The following is an 18,536-nucleotide window of genomic DNA, read 5'->3' on the forward strand; positions in this document are numbered from 1 at the left end:
GACAGGTTTGGTGGCTTGTCCATGAGACACAGGAAAAGGGAGTTAAACCTCTTCTGTCCCACTAGTGCACATGACCAGTCTCTGTTCTCCCCCTGCCCTCTCTAGTGAGAGGGACCCCTATGTCTTCTCTAGGTGTTTTTTACCCTCAGCTGGACCTGCCAGGATGTCCCCGTGCGCCAAACCCAGCACAACTGCATCCGTCCCCTTTGCTACTCCAGCCCGGCCTCCGCCAATGCTGCGGTGGTTCCAGGGAGTGGCTCTGGAACTGTAGAAGGATTCTTCGAGGTAGGCCAGTGAAATGAGGGCCTGGAAATAGAGGGGGTGCCGCAGGAGGAAGACAGCCACCAAGATGGCCTCCCAGAAGAGGCCAATAAAGTGGCACCACTCTCCACCCTCCGTCTGACTTAAGCCATCAGGGGCCCCTTCTAGGAGACTGAGTGAAGAGACCCAAGCAGGAAAACCCAAGTACAGTGGGTTCCCAGAGAGCTTAGCCAGACCCTAGGCTCAGCTACACTGAGGCTAATGCTGGGGATTGTTGGGCAAGGGGTCCAGGGGGTTTCCCAGACCCTCTGGAGCTGATCTGAGACTCTTTGGAGGATCCCAGACATGCATGTCCTACTGCATCTGGCCCCAGAGCCACAGACAGGATGACACTGAGCCAGCCAGGAAGATCGGGCAGCGGGATTGTGGGGTTGTCCTCTGGGGAGCTGACTGGGTGATGCCCACTTTTAAAATGTGCCTTGTGCCAGTTGTCTGGGGTGACTGCCCCCTGGCTGCCCCATAGTGGTGGTAGAGAGCACAGAGCACAGTCCAGATGCCCTGGGCTGGTGGGGAGCCACCCCACCTCTTCTGGTGGGGCAAGAGCTGTGGGTGGGGGCAGGCCTGATAACTGGGCGCGCTGTGTGGCCTGGAGGTGTTTATCAACACCTAGCCTGAGCTCTGAGGCTGGGCCTCTGTCCCTGAGCATGTGCAAGCATCTGTCTTTCTGTAGCCCTGTCCCTCCTGGGCCTGGCTATTTCCCCGTCTGGGTGTGTGGGTGTAACAAGTCCAAACCTTCTCTGGGAGCTGAGCAGGCTCAGGCGCCCCGCCCTCTGGGCTGTGCCCTTTCTTCCCAAACTGGTTGTGCAGGAGCAGCTGAGTGTGGGCAGTGTGGGTGCATGCGTGGCAGCCCTGGCCCGCGCTCACTCGCTCGCTGCCTCACCTGCGGGGAGGGGCCTCCCAGAAACTGCCTTCCTAGCGCCTGGCCACCCCACCTCACCAGAGCCCAGCCAAGCAGCCAGCAAGGACACACGCCTGCTTCCCGCTACCTGCCTGCACCAGCCGAGCCCAGCCTGAGCCGGCACCTGCCTTTACAACCATGTTCAAGGGTCTGAGCAAAGGCTCCCAGGGGAAGGGGTCCCCTAAGGGCTCCTCAGCCAAGGGCTCCCCCAGCAAGCACAGCCGGTGAGCAGGGCCTGGGGCAGCGGGCTGGGGCAGGTAGGGCCAGGCCCAGGTGCTCTAGCCTCCTGGAGATGGCAGCCCAGAGTACAGGACCAGCCCAGTGCTCGAGGCCAAAGGGTTGGTGGGGGGAGGGGGGGTGGCGTTGGACTCTCTTCCATGCCCAGATGGAGTTCCAGCCCTGGCAGGAGGCCATGGCTGGCCTGGGACTCCCACACTGTCCAGGGGGCCTGAGGGCCATGGGTAGGGGTGCTCTGCAGGAGACACACTGGGTAAGGACAGGCCAGGGGCTGGGAGACTGGAGAGCCTGGCTCCCTGCCTGTGGCTCTGCCCTCAAGGCTCTGCTTGGGCTGGGCTGACCCTTGGAACCTGGGCCCGGGGTGGGCAGAAGGACTGTGGCCAAGAGGTGGAGGTGGGGTACCTGCTGCAGGGAGGCGGTGCTATACCAAGTCCAAGCTGCAGATTTCCTCACAAGGCTCTCCCCTCGGGCCTTGAGTTTCGTTACAGTGTTGGAGTGCCTCTTTTACCGGGTGGGTATGGGGAGAGGGTGCTGCGCGGAACGGGGAGGGCCTGCAGGCCAGGACATCCTCAGAGCCTCCCTCTGCACCCCCAGCTCCCTGCCGGACCCAGCCTGGCTCTCCGCCCTGTGGTCCACAGACTTGGCTGCTTTCCTCTTGTTCTTTCCTGTCACTGGGCCTCTGCTGGGTGGAGGTGGCAGATGGGAGCGGAGATGAAACGCTCATTACTCCGATAGGGATCGGATCGGGGCGATGACAGGGAGGCTGGGCTTCTGGGCAGACAGGAAAGACAGCAGTTAAGACTCTCACTGGAGTGACCTGTCCTCCCTGGTGCTCCTGGGCCCTGCCCAGGGTGGAGTGTGCTCCTCCCTGTGGGAGCAGCCATCCCAGGAGGCCGGGCCTGAGGACAGGTCGCCCAGGGGTCAGGACCCACAGCTCCCTGTCCCCAGGCAGGCTCCTGGACAATGCTTTCCTAGCCCCGGGCAGCTGGCGTCTCTGTCCACAAGGCCTGGTCGACTCTAGCTACAGCCCCCAAACACCATTCTCGTCGTGTGCAATCCATTCGTTTAACTTACATTTAACCTACTGTGTGCCAGGACTGTGCTAGGCACTGAGGATGCCACCTTACACAGAACGAACAGGTCCTTGCCTTTGTGGTACTTACATTCTAGCAGAATAAACATTCCCGGGGTGCCAACTCCGCATAGGCTGTGCCCTGGATGCTTTAGATGGATTCATTCTCTTAATCCATGCAGGTGGCATTGTGATATAGAGATTATTAAGGCCCCACTTTGCAAGTGAGAAACTGGGCACAGAGAGTTTAAGTAACTTGTCCAAGGCCACATAGCAGTAGGGCTAGAGAACGATCAGACCCAGGCTGTTTGGCCACAGAGTTCCTTCAGCCTGGTCTTTACTGGCATTGTCTCTCTGCCTGGACGGGGTGTGAAGGTGGAGGTGGCTCATCCTTTGACCCCTAGTTCAGGGCCCAGCTCAGTGAAGTCTTCCCCTTCCCCTTCTCCAGGACTGTAACTTCATAGGGTGTTGTGCTTCTGAGCCTTGGACCACTCCACCTTTTATTAGGTCTACTTGGCCCTCTAGGCCCCAGAGAGCAATGCCCCATGGAGAGGACCCTGGGGAGCCAAATCAGGTTCATACTCCGTTCCTTACCACTTGATCTGGAGCAAGTCAGATCCTAATCTGGGCATAATCTCCAAATCTGGGGGCTCTTGGGGTGCCCCAACAATCTCTTGGCTTCCTCCTGCCCTGGTGCCATGCAGCTCCTCCAAATGATTGTTAGCCCGGGCACAGGTAAAGCCCAGGGTGGTCAGGGGGAGACAGGGCTGGGATGGGAAGAGGTTGGGGAGGGGGACATGTTCCTGCTCCCCTGCCCCCAGGCAGCCCAACTGCCCCTCCCCAAAGCCCAGCCATGCTGTCTCGGGTATTAGCGGCTGAGCCATGATTCACTCCTAAGGAAGTGGCAAGGAGCTGGGTGGGGTTGGGAACTCACTGCCAGGACAGTGATGTTGGCCTGCTCCATGGTGCCAGACACACCAGAGGCCCCCACTTTCTGAACCCTCACCTGAGAACAGCGCTCCTCCACCTTTAGAGCTGGGTTTCTCACAGAGTCTCCTGCAGGGAGAGATCAGAGCTCCCCAGGTCCTAGACGCCTCCCTCCTGGGCAACGAGCCTAGCTGGAGGGTAGGACAGGGCAGAGGGAGACAAGGGATCCCACTCAGGTGGGGCAGAGGGGTCTTTTCCAACCATGCTGGCTCTGTCCCCACCCCCGCCCCAGGGCTGCCACCCAGGAGTTGGCCCTGCTCATCTCCCGCATGCAGGCCAATGCTGACCAGGTAGAGAGGGACATTCTGGAGACCCAGAAGAGACTGCAGCAGGTAAGGCCTCAGGGGCAAGCGGCAGGGTGTGAGTGCAGGGGAGGCTCACTAAAGCCCTGGAGTACCCACTGGGGATGCTTACGCTGGGACAGACAGCCCTTGTCTTTCACCGGTCATTCCCCAAACACAGTGGGAGAGAGGGCTCAGCTCTCCTTTTCTGCTGGATTCCCAATGGGGGGGGGGGGTAGAGGGGCTGGGGGGCCTGGGTCTCCCCTGTGTCCCTGCACCCACCCCACAGATGCCCTGGGTCTGGCCCTCTCCTGGCCTGGGCACCGAGGTTGGCAGTGCAGCCTGGGGAACTCAGGGTGGGGCTCAGGTCGCAGTGATGGGCAGCAGGGGTGTTGTCCCCCACCCACAGGACCGGCTGCACAGCGAGCAGAGCCAGGCCCTGCAGCACCGGCAGGAAGTGGGGCGCAGCCTGAAGGAGGCTGAGGTGCTGCTGAAAGACCTCTTCCTGGATGTGGATAAGGCGCGGCGGCTCAAGCACCCACAGGCCGAGGAGATTGAGAAGGAGTAAGTGGGGTGGCGGCCAGGGCCAGAGCATGAGGACTGAGGCTCTGGGGTTCCAGGGGAGCCCCGGGCCCAGCCCTGACCCGCTGGCCTCCTCCTTGGCAGCATCAAGCAGCTGCACGAGCGAGTGACCCAGGAGTGTGCCGAGTACCGCGCCCTGTATGAGAAGATAGTGCTGCCACCCGATGTGGGGCCCAGGGTCGACTGGGCGCGTGTGCTGGAGCAGAAACAGGTCAGCGCCATGCCCAGTGTCAGAGATACCTCCAGGGGCTCAAAATCACACGTAGCACAATCAAGGGAGCAAAACAGCTGTGTGTCATCGGGGGCCTATCGGTGTGCTTGCACCCGTGGGAAAGTCTGGGAAGAGAGAGCAGAGGAGACAGTGCAGTCAGGGAAGGCTTCCTGCAGGAAGGGGCATATGAAGAGGCCTCAGAGAGGTGGGAGGGCTTAGTGAGGCTGGGGTGAAATAGTGAGGAGAGGACATTCCAGAAAGAAACAGAGGCTTCAGCCTGGAGTGTGGTGGAGGGTGGGGTTTTCTGGGCAGGCAGGCAAAGCCAGGTCATGGGCACCCTGAACATCAGGTGAGGAATTGTGCTTTGATGCCATAGCAGAAGGGGTGCCGTGATGACAAGGAAGGGACAGTGGGGAGGCCATGGGCAGAGGGGGTGTCCCAGGGTCCCAGAGCCTAGTGAGCAGTTTCTAGGCAGAAGATGCCGAGGCTGGGGAGGCAAGGAGGTAGGGATGAGTAGGAGGACATCTGACAGGCTGAGCCCTGCGTTCTGGGGACCAGTAGGAGTCAGGGGCTGCAGTCAGGCCTCAGCCTGGGCCCCTGGAGAGTAGCATGTCCCTGAGGGAGGGCTGCCAGCCGTTCACCAGGCTGCTCGGCTGCCTTGTGCAGCCTCTGCGCAAGCGACCAATTCCACTCCTCTGTACGGGGACACGGGGGACAGGGGAGGGCTGCCGTCCCAGCCCTCCGGCTGAGCTGAGTGGCCAGGTCTTCTGCAGAAGCAGGTCTGCGAGGGCCAGTACGGGCCGGGCATGGCAGAGCTGGAGCAGCAGATTGCGGAGCACAACATCCTGCAGAAGGAGATTGAGGCCTACGGGCAACAGCTCCGGAACCTCATCGGGCCGGTGGGTGCCGTCCATCCCTGCCTGGCCCTCCAGCCCTACCCCCACTGTCTTCCATCAGAGCCTGTGCGGGACAAGGGATGGGCGTGGGGGGCACCGTGGTCCCAGAACGTGGGCTGCCATCTGGCCTGCACCCCGCCTCTCACTGAGCCTGCTTTGTGTCCCCCCCACCCCCACCCCATTGGTCGAGGCAGGACGCAGCTACCATCAGGAGCCAATACCGGGACCTCCTGGTGAGCAGGGGCTGGGTGGGTGGGTGGGCTGGGAGCGGGGAGGCCCAGCTGCCTGTACCATCAGGGGGTGGGCAGCATTGGTGGGCGCAGGCTGACGGCATCCCTCGCGACCCCTTCTCCCTCCCACGTATCGCTGAGCACAGAAGGCAGCCTCGTGGCGCGGCCAGAGCCTGGGCAGCCTGTACACGCACCTGCAGGGCTGCACGCGCCAGCTGAGTGCCCTGGCCCAGCAGCAGCAGGGCATCCTGCAGCAGGACTGGAGCGACCTCCTGGCGGACCCCCAGGGCGTGCGGCGGGAGTACGAGGTGGGTGGGGGACAGTGGGGTTGGAGGGTGCGGGCAGGGGCACCCTCCTCCTGTCCTCCCCTCGCCCATGCTCCCGACTCTCCCCCAGCACTTCAAGCAGCAGGAGCTGCTGAGCCAGGAGCAGAGCGTGAACCAGCTGGAGGATGACGGGGAGCGCATGGTGGAGCTGGGGCACCCGGCTGTGGGGCCCATCCAGGTGCAAGGAACAGACACTGCCCATCGTCTCAGGGACACCTGCTCCCTAGATCGGGGGCGGGGGGAGCCTCCCAGGGAGGCTGCAGAGAGGGAGACGCGGCCCAGGTCAGGGCGGGCCAAGCAGGCAGCGGATGGGTGCAGAGGTCAGGGCGGGCATGGTCTGAGGGCTCCATGCTGCTGTCCGCAGACCCACCAGGAGGCCCTGAAGATAGAATGGCAGAACTTTCTAAACCTCTGCATCTGCCAGGAGAGCCAGCTGCAGCACGTGGAGGCCTACCACCGGGTGAGCCGAGGGCGGAGGCCAGGCAGGGCCCGGGGCGGGGCACAGACAGCTGCAGAACAGCGCAGGACGCCTTCACAGGGAGGGAGACAGGCACCTCATAAAAACGGCAGAGCTGTGTCACTGTGACTCGGCCCCAGAGGGAAGATGATGTCACGCTAACCTTTGCAGCAGGGTGGTATCGCTCCCAGGGATGCTTGGTTCTTAAGGGGAAAAAAGCAAAAATGCATAAATCACATAAATCTTCTTATGCATAAATCACAAACACACGCACCTGAAGGATGTACAGCATATGTGTGGTATCGCGATTTTATGGAGATGGAAGAGATGCCCAGAAACTCTCCTTGGAAGGGACAGTAACAAAAAGTGGGCTGAGAAACTGACAAAATATACAACAGGGACTCTTCTTCTTTCTGTAATTTCCCCCCAAGATGTTTCATATAGTTGGAGAGGGACAAAAGCCAGAGTGTTTTCCATCCTTTTTTAAAAAAAGGTTTTCCCGCGAAACCACCCTCCCATCATCTCACCCATGGACAGGAATTCCGTAACATCACCCAACTGCGGGATGTTTCTTTAGAGCACACTCCCAGCTTCCGCTCCGGGCCTGGGAGAAGCGCAGCCCCGAAGCCCTGGCACCCACCCGCGGGGAGGTTGCAGGAGAGCCCCGCCTCCATCTGGGCAGGAAGGACAGAGGCCAAGGTGTTTTTTAAAACACTAAGAAACCTTCAGTGAGCCCCAAATGCCCCATCTGCAGAGCATTCCAGTACAAAAAGGCCCCACGCCCTGAGAAGCTGACGGTGCGGGGGCCGGTGGCAATTCGCGTTTAGCTGGCTTGCAGGGTTGAGGGGCAGTGGGTGCCCCCGACTCTGCCCTTAACTACCCAGGGCCTCAGTTCCAGGAAGAGGCCGACTCCGTGAGCCAAACCCTGGCGAAGCTGAACTCCAGCCTGGACACCCAGTACAGCCCAGCCCCTGGGGCGCCCCCTGGCGCCCTCACAGAGCTGCTGCAGCAGCTGGAGGTGAGAGCCCCCCACCCCACAGGCCACCTGCATCCCACGCCAGGGATTGGGGCTGGCCTGTGTCTGGGCCTCACCCTTCCCTGGGGCTTAGTCCTGCCAAGAGCCAATCCTGGGGGGCAGGAGAAGGGGATCTGCTCCAGCAGGAGGGGGCTGCTCTGTTGCCAGAAGCCCTTCCCCACTCTGGACCCATTTCCTCACCTGTAATGTGGCAGGTGAGCCCCTGACCCTCCGGCCCTTCTCTAGAGGCCTGAGTGATGCTGAGCAGTCCCCCAACCCCGACCAGCAGATTCCAGAGTCCTGGGCTCCCTGGAGGGGCTTCTTTCACTGTCCTGACTTAGAGACCTTGTCTCTGTGAAGACCGGACCCGTGGCTTTCATGGGGGGTGGGGTGGGGCAGGCCTCAAGTGAAGCCTGGGATCCCACAGGCAGAGAAGAAGCATCTGGCTGTCACTGAGAAGACCATTAGGGACCTACAGCGGCAGAGCCAGCAGGTGGCCCCTCTGCAGCAGCGCAGAAACCCACCCCAGCAGCCGCTGCACGTGGACAGCATCTGCGACTGGGACTCAGGAGAAGTACAGACTCACCCACCCAGCGCCACCCCTGCCCCCTCCAGTCCCACCCAACGCCCGCCCTGCCCCCCTCCAAGCCCTGCCCTGCCTCTGGCCCACCCCTGCCCCTGCCCCATCTCTGTTCCCTGCCCCCCGCCCAGGTGCAGCTGCTGCGGGGTGAACGGTATTTGCTGATGGACAACACTGACCAGCACACCTGGGTCGTTCAGGGCCCAGATGGGGAGACCAAACGTGCCCCAGCTGCCTGCTTCTGCATCCCAGCTCCGGACCCTGATGCTGTAGCCAGGGCCGCCAAGTGGGTCTGCCTGGGGATCCTCAGGAGCAGGAGGGAGACGGCGGGCCCTGCCTGGCCTTCTCCTGGACCAGTGACTCTTGGGGTGGGTGGGAAGGTTTGGAGAGAGAGGGGAGACATCCTTCTCTGACCTCCTCCTCGTTCTAGGCTGGCATCGGAGCTGCAGGCCCTGAAGCAGAAATTGGCCACAGTCCAGAGCGAGCTGACGGCTTGTGCTGAGCAGCCCTTACAGACCGGCCAGCAGGGTACTGTGGGCTGGCCAGGAACTCGGGGGGTTGTTGGAACAGAGGGAGTAGATTCCTACTTTGGCCAAGGTGGGGGGTGGTTGGAGTGGGCGGGGAGTGACCCCAGAGTAGGGACTTCTGCTTGGGGGTTCCATCTCTTGGGCTGGCAAGCCCCGAGCACTGTCCCTGCCCATCCCCCTCCCTTCCAGTCGGACACAGGATGCTCTGGGCGTGTTCAGGGAAGCACTTTTTTCTCAGGTATGTGAGCAGGTGGGAGGTAGGCCCTAGCCCCTCATGACCCCTGTGCCCCCAGCTCCCACTGGCTCAGCCCCAGAAGACCCACAGGCCCAGAAGCTCCTGACACAGATGACTCAGCTGGATGGAGACCTGAAGCAGATAGAGAGGCAAGTGCTGGCCTGGGCCCGGACCCCGCTGAGCCGCACGACACCCCTGGAAGACCTGGAGGGCCGCATCCAGAGCCATAAGGTGGGTAGGTGAGCGAGGATAAACAGTACCGCACTGAGGGTGTATGAACTAAGGATAAGGCAAGTGTGGGCAAGTGTGGGAGCAGGAGCAGGGACCCAAGGCAGAGGAAGGGAGCAGACAGTCCAGGGCTCAAGACAAGCTGGTTCCCACCCTTGGTCCTCCGCTGACCAGCTGTGTGATCTTGAGAAATCACTTAACCTCTCTGGGCCTTGGTTTCCTCCTCACTGAAAACAGGCACAATAATACTCAGCTCATCTGGATGAAGGATACTAAGGCCAGAGAAGGTTCTAGAGGGGCAGGGCCCAGAGTAAAGACCCTGTACCCCACACTTGGGAGGTGTTCTGGTGAGAGTCCTGAGAGCAGCAAGGAAGCCTGCATGTCTCAGGGGTGATTTCTCCTGGAGGCAGGTGGGGGCACCTCCCTGGAGGGGGTAGTGTGTAAACATCCCAAAAGCCCAGTAGAGAGCCATCCCTCCCCACACCTGGGGGGTTGCAGTCTGGCTTATGTCCTTCCCAACCGGCTTTTTATTCAAGTATATCATTTGGGTTTGGTTTTTAAATTTTTGAGTCATGTCATTACACATTATGGTGCAGCTTGTTATATCCACTCCATCCTGTCCCATAGTTTTAGAGGTGACATTTCCCAGGTCAGAGGACCAGGCTGGGAGGCTCCAGCCCTGGGTGGGAAGAGCAGGACGTGTTGCAGGTTGGGTCTCTGATTTGGTGTACTGGGAGTTTCTGAGGGTGTCCCATGGGAAGGAGGCAGGAACAGGAGGCCAGGGTGATACTGCTGCCTCAACAGACACCAGCTCCTCCCGAGGCTCTGTGGCCCACAGAGGGCTGGACCTGTACGTAGCCGCCCCCAAATACGTCCTTGAGTCTTGAAGTCACCACATCTCCCATGTCAGGGTAGGGGCCACAGGAAACCCAGTTAGACTGGAAGGTAGGTGGTGGGTGGCACACAGAGTCAGCACCCACGACTTACAGAACGGATGAGTGAATGAGGAGCAGAATCACCCCATGTGGACAGAGCTAGGGTTTTGTTGCCTGACTTGGGGCGACAGGGTAGGGAACTGATGTTCTGTGCAAGGCATGGCTGACACGATGACCCATGGGGTCACATTGCCTCTTCCCGTCAATCATTCTGCGGATGAGCAGACTGGGGCTCAGAGGCTCACTGGCCCAAGGTCATCCACGTGGGGACTCTCCTGGAGCCAGGACTGTCCCTGGGTCTGTGGCCTGCATGCAGACTCACCCATCACTCTCTGAGGCCCCGTGGGCAGGAAGGAGACCTCTGACCCTGCCCCGTCCCACCCCAGGGCACAGCCCAGCGGCTGCAGGGCCTGAGAGCAGAGAAAGAAACAGCCCAACAGGAGTGTGAGGCGTTGCTGTCCGCCCGGCCTGGGGGCGCCGCTGCCCTGCAGCTGCCCGTGGCCCTCAACAGTGTCAAGAACAAGTACAGCGACGTGCAGATTCTTTGCAACCTCTACGGGGAGAAGTGAGTGCCCTGGGGATGGGGGAAGGGGTCGCTGGGTGGCGCGCAGGGGTGTGGCTGACAGAGGCCCTGACCTCAGGCCCCCTTGAGACAGAGCCAAAGCTGCCCTGGGTCTGGAGCGCCAGATCCAGGACGCGGACAGGGTCATCCGAGGCTTCGAGTCCACTGTGGCGCAGGAGGGCCCCATCCCCGCCAGCCCTGGGGCACTGCAGGAGAGGGTCAACGAGCTACAGGTGAGGGGGCCCAGCCTCGCCAAGCATTCATGGATGGGTGGGGTCCCATGGGAATGTGTGGAACCACGAGGGTGCATGGCGCTGTGTCCCCTCTTCTCCCAGCGCCTGCGGAGGGAGCTGCTGGAAAAGCAGGCCTGTGTGCTGGGGCTGCACCGCGAGCTGAAGGCCACGGAGCATGCATGCAGCGCCCTGCAGAACAACTTCCAGGAGTTCTGCCAAGACCTGCCTCGCCAGCAGCGCCAGGCCCGGGCCCTTACCGACCGCTACCACGCTGTGGGGGACCAGCTGGACCTACGGTGAGTGGCGGGGCCATTAGGGCTCAACGCACATCCCCACGGTGCACAGCAGCCACTGTTGCCAAGCTGTGTGACCTCAGACTGGTGACGTCACCTCCCTGAGGCTCAGTTTCCTCGACTCTAAAATGGGGTGATAATAGTAGCTATCTCCCAGGGTGAGCCTACCTGCATCCCTGGCTGAGACGTCCAGGCCATCCCTGAATGCCCAGCTCTGACACAAGGCCAGAGTTAGCAGATCGTTCTGGTGGGTCACTCAGGCCTTCTGACTTGCCCAGGGAGGGAGGCTCCCACCAGCCTCCTCCGTGCACCCCTCATCTGTTCCCAGAGGGCAGTGCTCACCTCTGCTCCGGGCCCCTCCTCCTGCAGGGAGAAGATGTTGCAGGATGTTGGTCTCACCTACCAGCAGTTCAAGAATTGCTTGGACAATCTGAGCTTCTGGCTGGAAAACCTGCCCCGCAATGAAGTGCGGCCCAGCGACGGGCCCAGCCAGCTCGCCTACAAGCTGCAGGCACAGAAGGTGAGGAGCTGAGGCTGCAGGCAACCTGGGGGCAGGTCGGGCCCCTCCAGAGTTGGGGCCTCAAGCCACTTCACCACTCAGGGAACCTCCCGTAGGCACAGCCGCCTGGGTGTGTGTGGCCCCCTAGTGGCCAGAATTCTAGGAGACCTCAAAGCTCGGACCACCACCACCTACTTACTACCCTAAATGCTCTATCTTGCCCTCAGAAACAGCAAGCCCGTCTCCATCTGTTCCGAGATGGGCAGTGAGCTTTATGCTCCTCAGGGTTCCAACTCCTATCCCATCTCTTTCCTCATATTGACAATCCCCTGCTACGTACTGGCAATGAACCAAAGGCTGCAGGTACAGCCCGGCTCTCAGGCAGCCCAGTCTGGTGGGGGAGGCCAGTGCATCGCAGGCCATAATGCTGTTAAGAGCTCTGGTGGAGAGCTGCAGCACTGTGGGAGCCCACGGCAGGACACGTGGGGTCAGGGCGAGTGCTCTGGAAGGCAAAGGTCTGGGACTGCAGGAGGATGACAGTGTCTCAAGAGAGAGTAATGGGGTGACGTCAGTAAGGTGGCTTGGGACAGAGACTCAGTGCTGGCTGCAGATCAGAATCATCCAGGGGGCTTTTTTTCTTTTTTCTTTTTTAAAGATTTTATTTATTTATTCATGAAAGACACAGAGGCAGAGACACAGGCAGAGGGAGAAGCAGGCTCCATGGAGGGATCCTGACGTGGGACTCAATCCCAGGTCTCCAGGATCACGTCCTGGGCTGAAGGCGGCACTAAACCACTGAGCCACCTGGGCTGCCCAAGGGGGCTTTTAAAATCCCTGTATCAAAAATAAATAAATAAATAAATAAATAAATAAATAAATAAATAAATAAATAAATAGATAGATAGATAAATAAATAAATAAAATAAAATAAAATAAAATAAAATAAAATAAAATAAAATAAAATAAAATAAATAAAATAAATAAAATAAAATAAAATAAAATAAAATAAAATAAAATAAAATAAAATAAAATAAAATCCCTGTATCAGGGATGCCTGGGTGGCTCAGCAGTTGAGCATCTGCCTTCAGCTTATGGTGTGATCTTGGAGACCCGGGATCAAGTCCTACATCGGGCTCCCTGCATGGAGCCTGCTTCTCCCTCTGCCTGTGTCTCTGCCTCTCTCTCTCCCTCTCTTTCTCTCTCTCTGTCTCTCATGAATACATAAATAAAATTAAAAAAATAAAATAAAATCCTTGTATCAGACCCCACTCCAGACTGATTAAGTTGGAATCACCCAGGACCAGAACATCAGTACTTTCTTTTAAAGTTCCCCAAGTGACTAAAAGGGGCAACCAGGCTTATGAACAATTGGGACAGAGCAGTGGTTCTCAGGAGGTGGTCCCTGGACTGGCAGCATCAGCATCAGGGAGATGCTTGGACACACAAATTTTCAGGCCCCAACCCAGAGCTGCTCAGTCAGACACTGGGGTGGGGCCTTCAATCTCTGCTTGAACAAGCGCTCTAGGCGGTTGTGATGCGCAGCCCTGCTAGACCCTGCTAGAACAGGAGTCTGAGGAGCACTAAGCAGGAGGAAGGGACTCTCCCAAAGAGAGAAAGGAAGAATTCATGGAGAGAATCATGCCTGGAAAGGCCGTTTCCCAGGTGACCTCTTGCCCCTGTGGGGTGCCAGCTGCCCTGGAGGCCTTGCAGGAGACACTGGGTGAGTGGTGTTTACTGACCTCCCCTGACTCTCACTTCCTCCCCGGCAGAGGCTGCAGCAGGAGATCCAGGGCCGAGAGCAGGACAGGGCCATGGCAACCCGCCTCTCCCAGGACCTGCAGGCAGCTCTCCAGGTAAGCACTTTCCTTCCTCTCCCCTCCCTCCTGCCAGCCTCCCGCTTCCCCAACCCAGCTGCAACCACTGACTGAGAGCCTGTTTTCCTCCCCTCCCTGTTCAGGACTATGAGTTGCAGGCAGACACCTACCGCTGTTCCCTAGAGACCACCACCCAGGCAGGGTCAGCCCCCAAGAGACCCCGAGTGGCTCCCCTGCAGGAGAGCATCCAGGAGCAGGTGAGATGGGATCCAGTGGGGCTCAGTATCCCTTGGCATCAGCTCTGCAGGCGTTCTGGCTGGGGCTGACCCTGACCTCCCTCTGCCTCCCTTCGGCCTCTCTAGGAGAAGAGCCTGACAAAAGCCTATACTGAGGTTGCGGCTGCACACCAGCAGCAGCTGCACCAGCTGGAGTTTGCCAGAAGGATGCTGGAGAAGGTATGGTGAGAACACTCCCTCCGTCCCTGTGCCAGGAGGCCTGGGCTGCTCGTTGACCCGGCCAGTTTCCCTTCCTCCTCGCTCTGCAGCCTGTGGCCACAGGACAGGCTCTGCCTCCTGAAGAGGGCAGCTCCCCACCTCCCCCTGTGCTCCCCACAGCAGCTCTTCCAGGATGGTATCCATCTCAGAGTCAGGCCCTGGAGATTCATTCAGTGCAGTCACAGCTTAGCCACTGGACAGTCTTCTGGTGGGACAGGAGAAAATCCCCACAAAGTCTTCAGCTTCAGGACCAACCACGGTGGGCAAGAGGCCACCTACGTCTCCATGCCTGGGAGACCAGGAGACAGAAGCCCTCTATGATTTTTAGTGTCTGGCTAAGGGACTTACCAGCTTTCTCCTACCCAGAGGAATACCCCAGCCTCCCCTAGGGGATGGAGCATAGGCCCATATCCAGGAGCCTGGATGGGAGGAGAGGGGGAAAGGTTTGGAAAGGAGACCTGTCTTGTTTGCACGTTCTGAACACTGCCTTGCATCCCAACATCATGGGGCTGAGACGTCCTCTCGAAAACCTGCATCCAAGCACCTCAGGACTGCAGCTCCCACTCCTGGGACCTTCCAGAAGTGTCAGGAAGCAGGGAGGGATCTTTGATCTTGGGGTGGGGAGAGGTAGAAATGGGGCTCATCCCTTTCCCCCCACTGCCCTTTCAGTACTCTTCCCTTCTCCCTCTCACTCTGCAGAAGGAGCTCAGTGAGGATGTCCAGGTGACCCATGATGCACGGCAGGGGTCTGAGAGCCCAGCCCAAGCAAGGAGGGAGTCAGAGGCCCTAAAGTCCCAGCTGGAGGAGGAGAGGAAGCGGGTGGCCCAGGTGCAGCAACAGCTGGAGGAACAGCGGAACCAGCTGCTGCAGCTGAGAACCCAGCGCCCCTTGGAGAGGCTAGAAGAGAAGGAAGTGGTGGAGTTTTACCGGGACCCCCAGCTGGAGAGCAGCCTGTCCAGTGTGAAGTCCCAGGTAGAGGAGGAAGGCAAGAAGCGGGCCGGCCTGCAGGCGGACCTGGAGGCAGCAGCCCAGAAGGTCGTCCAGCTGGAGAGCAAGAAGAGGGCCATGCAGCCTCACCTGCTGACCAAGGAGGTAACCCAGATCGAGAGGGACCCCGGCCTGGAGAGCCAGGCAGCCCAGCTCAGCAGCGAGATCCTGCAGCTGCGGGGGGAGAATGCCACCGTCTCGGCCCGGCTTGAGGCGCTAAAGAAGGAGCTGCTGGCCCTGGAGCAGAAGGAGCCGAACGTGAAGGAGAGGGTCGTGGTGAAAGAAGTGGTCAAGGTGGAGAAGGACCTGGAAATGCTTAAGGCAGCCCAGGCCCTCCGGCTGCAGCTGGAGGAGGACTCTGCGCGGAGGAAGGGGGCCGAAGAGGCCGTGGCCAAGCTGCGGGCACGCATTGAAGAGCTAGAGCGGGCGATCGGTGCCGTGGAGCCCAAGGTGATCGTGAAGGAGGTGAAGAAGGTGGAGCAGGACCTGGGCCTCCTGGAAGAGGCGTCCAGGCTGAGGAACCTCCTGGAGGAGGCCAGGAGCAGGAACGCCACGCTGGCGCGCGAGCTGGAGGACCTGCGGGGCAAGTACAGCGTGGTGGAGAAGCAGAAGCCCAAAGTGGAGCTCCAGGAGCGCGTCCACGAGACCTTCCAGGTGGCTCCGGAGACGCAGCAGGAGATGGCGCGGCTCCGGGCCCAGCTGCAGGACACCGCCAGCAAGAGGAGCGGCGTGGAGAAGGAGCTGGAGGGGCTGCTGCCCGAGCTGGCCGCCCTCCGTGCCCAGAAGCCCGCGGTGGAGTACAAGCAGGTGACGCAGGAGGTGGTGAAGCACGAGAGGAGTCCCGAGGTGCTGCGGGAGATCGACCGCCTGAAGGCCCAGCTGAATGAGCTGGTCAACGGCAGCGGGCGGGCCCAGGAGCAGCTCATCCGGCTGCAGGGGGAGCGCGACGAGTGGAGGCGGGAGCGGTCCAAGGTGGAGACCAAGACGGTGAACAAGGAGGTGGTGCGCCACGAGAAGGACCCTGTCCTGGAGAAGGAGGCCGAGCGGCTGCGCCAGGAGGTTCGAGAAGCCACCCAGAGGAGGCGGGCCACCGAGGACGTGGTCTCCGAGCTGCAGAACCGGTACCTGCTGCTGGAGAGGAGGCGGCCCGAGGAGAGGGTGGTGGTGCAGGAGGTGGTGGTCACCCAGAAGGACCCGAAGCTCCGAGAGGACCACGGCCGGCTGAGCCAGAGCCTGGACGAGGAGGCGGGCCGGCGGCGGCAGCTGGAGCGGGAGGTGCAGCAGCTCCGGGCTGGCGTGCAGGAGAAGGAGAGCCTGCTCAGCTTCCAGGAGGACCGGACCAAGAAGCTGGCCGTGGAGAGGGAGCTGCGGCAGCTGACCCTGCGGATCCAGGAGCTGGAGCAGCGGCCTCCCGCGGTGCAAGAGAAGATCATCATGGAGGAGGTGGTCAAGCTGGAGAAAGACCCGGATCTGGAGAAGTCCACAGAAGCCCTGCGGCAGGACCTGGAGCAGGAGAAGTCCCGGGTGACAGAGCTGCATCGGGAGTGCAAGAGCCTGCAGGTGCAGATCGACGTCCTCCAGACCACGAAATCGCAGGAGAAAACCATCTACAAGGAAGTGATCCGGGTAGAGAAGGACCCGGTGCTGGAGGGCGAGCGGTCCCGGGCGTGGGAGGCGCTCAACCGGGAGCGCGGGGCCCGGCAGGGCCGGGAGGAGGAGGTGCGGCACCTCCGGCAGCGGCTGGACGGGGCCGAGGCGCTGAGGAGGACCCGGGCCCGCGAGGAGGCTGAGCTCCAGAGGTCCCGGGCCCAGGCGGACCAGGAGCACCGGCAGCTGCGGCAGGAGCTGCGGGAGCTGGAGAGGCGGAAGCAGCAGAGGGCGCTGCACCTGCAGGAGGAGGCGAAGCTGCTCAGCCAGAGGACGGACGGCGAGCGGCAGAAGGCGGCCCAGCGGGGCCAGGAGCTCTCGCAGCTCGAGGCGGCCATCCTCCGCGAGAAGGACCAGATCCACGAGAAGGAGCGGACGCTGCGCGACCTCCGCGCCAGGGTGAGCAGGGAGGAGCTCAACCAGGAGACCCAGACGCGAGAGACCAACCTCTCCACCAAGATCTCCATCTTGGAGCCCGAGACGGGGAAGGACATGTCCCCGTATGAGGCCTACAAGCAGGGCATCATCGATCGGGGCCAGTACCTCCAGCTCCAGGAGCTCGAGTGTGACTGGGAGGAGGTCACCACCTCGGGCCCCTGCGGCGAGGAGTCCGTGCTCCTGGACCGCAAGAGCGGGAAGCAGTACTCCATCGAGGCGGCGCTGCACTGCCGGCGCATCTCCAAGGAGGAGTACCACCTCTACAAGGACGGCCGCCTGCCCATCTCCGAGTTCGCGCTGCTCGTGGCCGGGGAGACCAAGCCCTGCTCCTCGCTCTCCATTGGCTCCATCATCTCCAAGTCCCCGCTCGCCTCCCCAGCCGCCCAGGGCTCCGGTTTCTTCTCCAGCGGCTCCCTTGGGCTCAGCGATGACAGCTTCCCCATCGCTGGCATCTACGACACGACCACGGACAACAAATGCACCATCAAGACGGCCATGGCCAAGAACATGCTGGACCCCATCACGGGGCAGAAGCTGCTGGAGGCCCAGGCGGCCACAGGGGGCATCGTGGACCTCCTCAGCCGGGAGCGCTACTCCGTGCACAAGGCCATGGAAAGGGGGCTGATCGAGAACACCTCGACGCAGAGGCTGCTCAACGCGCAGAAGGCCTTCACCGGCATCGAGGATCCCGTCACCAGGAAGAGGCTGTCGGTGGGCGAGGCCGTGCAGAAGGGCTGGATGCCGCGGGAGAGCGTGCTCCCACACCTGCAGGTCCAGCACCTGACCGGGGGACTCATCGACCCCAAGAGGACCGGCCGCATCCCTGTCCCTCAGGCCGTGCTCTCCGGAATGATCAGTGAAGAGCTGGCCCAGCTCCTGCAGGATGAGTCCGGCTATGAGAAGGATTTGACAGACCCCATCTCCAGGGAGCGGATGAGCTACAAAGAGGCCATGGGGCGCTGTCGGAGAGACCCCCTGAGCGGCCTGCTGCTGCTCCCAGCCACGCTGGAGGGGTACCACTGCTACCGCTCCGCCTCCCCCGGGGCGCTGCGCTCACTGCGCTGACACTAACGGGGCCCAGCAGTCCTGGGGAGCAGGGGCAGGGGAGGGTGGGCCACCGGCACCCCTCACCCCAGAGCGGCCTGATCCGAGGGGGCAGGTCTTCCCTCTGAGGCAGAGCTATATTACTCAGAGGTTTCTGGTGTTGGGCCCCTCCCCTAACTTTGATGCCCAGTCCATCCCCAGACCCAGAGATCGGCACATCTGTTTTTCCTCCCCTCCTCCGCACCCAGTGCTTCCAATAAACAAATTTGCCCAGCGTCTAGTTTGTGTGTGGGAACGTGGAATCCATTTGTCAGAGCCATGAGCGCGAGGTACAGCGTGGCTGGGGTCCTCCCCACCCAGGTGGGATGCGACATGCCAGCCAGCCCTGCCAAGGGAACAGGTGCTCCCAGGGGCTTGGGCTCCCTTGACTCTGGGGAGGGTATGTTGGCAGGTCCTGGAAAGGTCACAGACGGCCCCTCCCCACCGCCTCTGTTCTGGGTCTCTCGC

The 18,536-nt window shown here is 60.8% G+C and overlaps 1 protein-coding gene across 2 annotated transcripts; it reads left to right on the forward strand.

Annotated features, from left to right (window-relative positions):
- Nucleotides 1-153: 153 nt before the first annotated feature.
- EVPL (envoplakin) lies at nucleotides 154-18,309 on the forward strand. 2 transcript variants are annotated; one of them, XM_025999799.2, is made up of 22 exons: nucleotides 154-285; nucleotides 3,748-3,847; nucleotides 4,206-4,360; nucleotides 4,463-4,589; nucleotides 5,363-5,488; nucleotides 5,680-5,718; nucleotides 5,862-6,023; nucleotides 6,112-6,219; nucleotides 6,406-6,501; nucleotides 7,391-7,516; nucleotides 7,941-8,087; nucleotides 8,225-8,379; nucleotides 8,524-8,621; nucleotides 8,914-9,086; nucleotides 10,405-10,583; nucleotides 10,675-10,813; nucleotides 10,916-11,109; nucleotides 11,476-11,626; nucleotides 13,375-13,458; nucleotides 13,563-13,676; nucleotides 13,782-13,874; nucleotides 14,613-18,309. In XM_025999799.2, the coding sequence occupies exons 2-22, from the start codon at nucleotides 3,785-3,787 to the stop codon at nucleotides 18,048-18,050; spliced, it is 5,967 nt and encodes a 1,988-aa protein (XP_025855584.2). In that variant the 5' UTR covers nucleotides 154-285; nucleotides 3,748-3,784; the 3' UTR covers nucleotides 18,051-18,309. The 2 variants fall into 2 exon arrangements, with proteins under 2 accessions (XP_025855584.2, XP_025855583.2); XM_025999798.2 differs by lacking the exon at nucleotides 154-285 and adding an exon at nucleotides 1,133-1,443.
- Nucleotides 18,310-18,536: the final 227 nt, after the last annotated feature.

The sequence above is a fragment of the Vulpes vulpes genome, chromosome 2, assembly GCF_048418805.1.
Source record: "Vulpes vulpes isolate BD-2025 chromosome 2, VulVul3, whole genome shotgun sequence".
NCBI lineage: Eukaryota > Metazoa > Chordata > Mammalia > Carnivora > Canidae > Vulpes > Vulpes vulpes.